Below are 6,459 nucleotides of genomic sequence, written 5' to 3'. Positions count from 1 at the left end.
ACTGACTTTGTTTGAGACACTGCAACCGTCATAAATCTGAGTCAGTTGCCAAGCATCTGAATTTTGATCATGTAACCATGGGGATGCTGCAACAGTTGTAAATGTGAAAAATGGTCATGTCACTTTTTTCAGTGCTGTTGTAAGTTCGAAGGGTCACTAAATGAACTGTTGTAAGTTGAGGACTACCTGTAAACAATTAACATTAGATTTGCACATCTCCTGGTAAGCTGAGTCCACACATAACCTACATTTTTTTTTATGCTATGTTGCCCTATGCTACTTTTTATGTTGTCTACTGTTGCTGCTCTTTGTCAGCCCACTTAAGAGCAGCCTCGACTGAAGAGGCAAATAGAATAGAATATAAGCTGAAAGGGACCTTGGAGGTCTTCTAGTCCAGCCCCGTGCTCAAGCAGGAGAACCTATACCGTATCTTACAAATTCACAAATAAGTACAAACTTGTCTGCTTTTTCTTCTTCTTGTGCCATATCCGTTATCAGACATTGGCGATCATGTTGGCAATCCTGTTTTTATCAGCAGCCGCACAAAAAAGTGCTGCTGAGTTTTGTCCAGACCAGTCCCTTAGATTTTGAAGCCAAAATGTTCTTCTTCTGCCTGGACTCGTTTGCCTTCAATCTTTCCCTGGAGGATTAGATGGAGTATGCTGTATTTTTCTGGGTGTCGCATCACATGTCCAAGATATTCTAATTTTCGTTTTTAATTGTTTTGATGATTTCCCTAGGCTTTCCCAGGTGGCTTATCACCTCCTCATTTCTGATCTTGTCAACCCAGCTTATATGTAACAGCTGCCTGTAAATCCACATTTCAAATGCTTCTTCCAGGGGTTCTCAACCTTGGCAACTTTAAGACTTGTGGACTTCAATTCCCAGAATTCCTCAGCCAGCTTCTGGCTGAGGAATTCTGGGAATTGAAGTCCACAAGTCTTAAAGTTGCCAAGGTTGAGAACCCTGTCTCTTCAGGTGGCCTTCTGTCAGAGACCAACTCTCTACTCCATAGAGCAGGAGAGAAAAAATATATGCTTTTGGCTTCGCATACTACAATCCTTAACTAATAATTTTTACCTTCAATCTACCACTTATTTTCCGCAGCGCAAGCAGGGCGGCTTCCCTTCCACCGGCGCCTCGAAAGGAAACCAAGAAGCCCGCCTTAAGAGAACGCTCGCTTGCACACTTTCAGCACCCCGCCGAGCACTGAAACTCCGCCTCTGTTCCTTACCATTGGTCCGGAGCGCTGGTAACCCAGCCTCGGCGTCCATCAGCCCCGCCCACCCCGGACAGCGACTCCTCCCCCTTCGAGCCTGCCGAGTCCGCGGGGAGATGATGCCCCTACGGCGTGTCAATGTTTGCGCAGGCGCAGTTTTCCCTCTCCGCTGCAAGATGGCCTGACACGCCCCTCGCGAGGGAAGGGGCGGGGCGGCGTCGGAACGTGAGGTCGTCTGCGGGGCTGCCGCCTTCACCGCAGTTGTTGTTGTCGTCGCCGCAGCCGGCGAGTTCGGCCCGAGCTTCGCCCCTCCCGGCCTGAGGCGTTGCCCACCGGCCATGGTCCCTCGCTTGTCCCCTGGGAGGCAGGAGGTGCGGGGACAGCAACGGCCATTGCTGGAGGGGGCTATGACAGGATGGACGCGGACGAAGTGAGCATCCGCGAGCAGAACTTCCACAGCCAAGTGCGGGAATACACGGTGCGTAGCTGTCCGGCATGGCGGGGCCGCCTTCAGCTCCACGGCTGCTCTCCGGATGCCCGCCCGCTCGCCTGCCCGCCCCTTGTCCCCGGCTGAGGCGGGGGTTGCGCCCCACCTGAAGCCACGGCCTGCCCGGGGGTGGGTGGGTGGGTGGGGTGGGGCGAGGGCGCGCTTTTGGGAGCCACTTTCTTGCAAATTACACGGGACTGTTTGGCTTTGGGTCTTTCTGCCTTTTCAGGCACTTTCCCTCTTCCCCGCCTTTCCCTTTAAGAAAACAGGTTCACCATTTGTGTAAAATGTTTATATTTTTTTCCCTTGGCAGTTTATTAATAATGCATTGTTTCCCCTTGTGTATTGCTTGCGAAGGCAAAATGCAATAGGAATGTGATTACAAATCCGTTTTTGTTGCTGTTCTATCCTCTACAGGTCAAGATGTCCATTTCCACCCTCTTTTTGAGTCCTGGGAAGCCTCGTTTCTCAGGAGAAGCAGTCAAAACATAGATTTCAGTAGTTTCACACTTTACAATTAAAGCAGGTAGAATTGAGAGTGGAGGACTGCAGTCCTCCCAAACCAGTTAGCATTGTACAGATATTCCTCAAATTATAACTACAAGTGAGCACAACAATTTCTGTTGCTAAGTGAAACAGTTGTTAAGCGGGTTTTGCCCCCGTTTTATGACCTTTCTTGCCCCAGTTAAGTGAATTTCTGGTTGTTAGTAACACGGTTAAGTTAATCTGCCTTCTCCATTGACTTTGCTTCTCAGAAGATTGCAAAATATCACATGACGCCAGAACATTGCAACTGTCCTAAATACATACCAGTTGTAAGCATCCAAACTTTGATAATGTAACCACAGGAATGCTGAAATTATGGTAAATGTGAAAAACAGTCATGTCACTTTTTTCAGTGCCAATGTAACTTTGAACTAAATGAATGGTTGTAAGTTGAGTACTATCTTTATTTCTACTAGATGTAAGACAACAGGCACCATGGGAAATGAATTTCAGTGAATGTTACCCCAGATAAGACATTTGGCCCACAAACATAAATATAATAATTATTCTATTGCCACAAGAAAACATGCTTTAGATGTGTTTGTGATACATATGTAAACTGAAAAATGGTATATACGATGCAATCCTTTGAACTCTTATACCAAGATTATGCGGTGCATGCTATATTTTTACAGCCTTAAGTTACTTATAAAATAACAAAGGTGGGATAAACATTTTAAATAATTGTAAACTTTGGAAATCTCTATAATACCAGGAATGGGGAATACAGATTACTAGATATATTACAATATTATGCCAGATTAAAAAAACCATATATGTGTAACTTTTCATATTTAAAATTTAGAGACCACCCATTGCACCAGGCAACTCTCGTTAGTGTACAATTAAAGATTAAATACCATATTTTTGTAGATGGCAGCTAAAACAGGAATATAACTAAAATGAAAAAGGCAAGGGATGGGCTTCAAGGTGTTAGCCAGCCCAAAGGTTGCCTACTTCTCTGCGAGCCCCAAGCAAACAATCAGAGCCAGGTACTCAAACTGTTCTGAAAGACCAGGAGAATGGGGTTTCACCTCATTTTGGGATTTTGAGAAGGAGGATATTCCAAAGGGCAAGACAATGGCAGAGAAGGCTCTCTTCCCCTATCCTGTTAGTTAAAATTGGTTCCTGAAAAGCTGGGTTTGAACCCTGGCTTAATTTACTACTTATTATTCATGTTGGTGTTAAATTGCTTTATATCATTTAACTTAATCCTACTATCCAGATAATAGCCCACGATTCTCCTACTGGCACAATGGTGAAATGTGACTTTTTGTTCCCATATTATGCCTGTGGCAGATGCATTTCATTAGTTTCATGGGATTACATTATCTTTCACATTTCATTTTTCATCCAAAAGAGAAATGTAGGAGTTGTAATCCACTTTTCCTTTTACTATATTTATTTGTAAAAGTATATGCCACCTGTGCCATTGTATAGTAGCTTTTACTGAGCTGCCTGAATATTAATAATACCATATGTTAATCATTATAGGCAGTTCTCGCTTAACAATTAAGAACGACAACTCTGTTGCTAAGTAGATAAAATACTATATCATCTGACTGCACCAACTTATAACGTTAGTTGCAATAGTCACAATTGCTGTCATTAGGTGAAGCCTGTACACTCGCAGCATCCTGTGGTCATTTGCTACTTCCTGTCAGTTTCCCCATTGACTTGGCTTGTCAAAATTTTTCAGTGAAGATCAAATAGGATGATTATGTAATCATGGGATATTGCAACTGTCATAATTGTGAACTGGTTGGCAAGCGCACTAATCACAATCATGTGATTGTGGGGAGAAAGTAGTGTCCACAACTGACTTGTCATATGTCCCCCTCATTTAGCATTGTCACAACTTTGAACATTTGTTGAATGAGTGATCATTGAATGAGGATTACCTTTATACCACACTGAATGATGTAACCATTAATTGCAAGTGTACATAATTTGTCCCATCTCCTTGATATTGCATATGCTTTAAATCAGTTTCCTAATTCCTGTGCATACTGAGTTTTTCATTGTAATGTTACAACAAATCATTCTGACTGGTTTTTGTTATCCAACTTTGCATTGTTTCACAATGCAAACAGTACATAGTGGATCATATAAGCTATTAAACGAATATTTGAGATTTTTCTAATTCATGTTGTCATTTTTTGCCATATCTTATTAAAGTCCAAAGGGGGAATCTGTAGTGCTTTGTAGTGGACAAGTCGGTATAGCCTGTATTAAGCTATAGCTATGCCTCTCCCATTAGGTGTAACACCAAGTGAGCAAACAAAATGGAAGTGTGAGCAAATGGTACTTTTACTTTTTATTTACATTAATGTCTAAAGTCAATCAGATTTTATATTTAGTAGACTGTGCTACCTCTCCTATTATTTAATTCCTTTTAAATGTATTCTTGCATATTACCTGCTATTATCTTCTCCAGAATGATATTTCTCCAACCTGGCTTTTAGGTATTCCAGTAGTGTACCCATTGCTGTTTCACTTGAGTGAGTCCATCCGCTTTACTGTTGTAAAGAGTCCATTCTCTTTCCTTCTATTTTTTGCTAGCATTATAGATTTCGCTAGAGCTGAGTCATGTGTGTTATATGTCCTAAGCATGCATACTTGAGCATAATCACTTGTGTCTTGAATGAGAACTCCGAGTTGATTTTTTTCACTGATCTGCTTGTCACTGATCCACTTCTTGGTTTTCTTAGCTGTTTATGATATTGAAAAGTGTCAGTACTGTTTCTATCCTGCTCCTTTAAAATCTAACTTTCACTGCTTTACAGTTTCACAACAGAAACTTCCCTGCACGATTTTGATCTTTGTAGATATGGAGATATCCCACATCTGAATATCTTTTACAAGGCTTTTGTGGCTACTCTATTAAGTGCTAGTCTGCTAGTTCTTTTACTATTGTAAATCAATTATAAAAGGCAAAAAACTACCCACCATTTCACTATCTTCATTGTTAAATTCAAGGCTGGTTGCTATACCTGTTAATACTGGTTTGATCTTTTTATTTAATTGTAGTCCAGTTTTTTTCATTGCACTTCTTGACTTTCATTACTAGAGCTTGCAGTTCATTTGCCGTTTCAGAGGAGCATCATCACTACAGCAGAAATTACTGATGTTTGTTCCTCCAATTTAAAAGCACAGTAATCTTGTGATAATCTGGCTTCCCTCAATATATTCTGAATAAGTTTGGGAAGAGTATGCAGCCATATTTATAGCTATGTGTCACTCCTTAGCTAAGCTGGAGCCAGTATGTTTCAACATGATCTGCTCAGACTATAGTTTCCTCATTTTTGTATATATTTTTCATGAAGATGTTCCAGGATTTCCACATTCTATGGCTTGATATGGTTGATGCAATCAAGGGCATTTTCATAATTAACAAAACACACATTCCCTTATTTTGGGTATTCTTTGACTTTCTCATTCATTGAATGTGCCTCAGCAATAATATCTTTTGTTCCTTGGCCTTTCTAAAACCAACTTTAACATCTGGCATCTTCTTTTCCATACAGGCCTCTAATTTATGTTAATTGATCTTAGGAATTATTTTGTTGTCTTGTGAAATTAAAGATATTGTGTAGTATTATTGTTTGCATACTCTGTTGTGTCTCCTTTTTTTGTTGCTAATATATAGACTGATTTCTTCCAATATGTTGAAGACTGTTATTCTCCAAATTTTCTGATACAGGTTGGTTAAAATCTTTACAGTGTATTCTGCTGCTTGTTATATTTCTGTAGAAATGCCATTAGTTCTGATAGCTTTCCTATTGGTAATGATTGGAATGCTGAAATTGACACATCTGCTGTGGAGAATTTCAGTATCTTTCCATGTTTGTTGAATTGTTTTAGAATCAGTTATCAATTGTCCACTGGTTTTTTTTAACCTAACAATTTGAGGTTGGAACTTCTTTTTGAGTTTGGAGATCTTTTTGAAGACTTTCCTTGTTTTTAATGTTTGTTTCCATCTTCAGTGCCATTATAGATATTGTAATCTTTTTTAACAGCTGTTTGAAATCTTGTGTAAAATTCCTTCCTGAGATCTTTATTTTTCTTGGATTTTGTTTCTCTTCTCAGCAATTTCCACTCTTGTTCTGGCATGTTTGCTTTCTGTTTCTGAATTTTTGGCAGTTTTTCTTCAGATTCATCCTTAACAACTTTGATTTCATTCCACAATTCCTCTAGATCATTGACC

The 6,459-nt window shown here is 40.3% G+C and overlaps 1 protein-coding gene across 1 annotated transcript in view; it reads left to right on the top strand.

Moving 5' to 3' along the window:
- The first annotated feature begins 1,428 nt into the window (after positions 1-1,428).
- LMBR1 (limb development membrane protein 1) overlaps positions 1,429-6,459 on the top strand; it is a 69,887-nt gene continuing 64,856 nt past the window's right edge. The window contains exon 1 of the mRNA XM_039345670.1: positions 1,429-1,697. Coding sequence (XP_039201604.1) covers positions 1,635-1,697 — 63 coding nt within the window. The 5' untranslated portion in view covers positions 1,429-1,634. The remainder of the gene's footprint in view (positions 1,698-6,459) is intronic.

This window comes from Crotalus tigris, unplaced genomic scaffold (assembly GCF_016545835.1).
Source record: "Crotalus tigris isolate CLP2741 ecotype Arizona unplaced genomic scaffold, ASM1654583v1 scf7180000017969.2108049, whole genome shotgun sequence".
NCBI classification, from domain to species: domain Eukaryota; kingdom Metazoa; phylum Chordata; class Lepidosauria; order Squamata; family Viperidae; genus Crotalus; species Crotalus tigris.
This window is presented reverse-complemented; position numbering and strand designations above follow the sequence as displayed.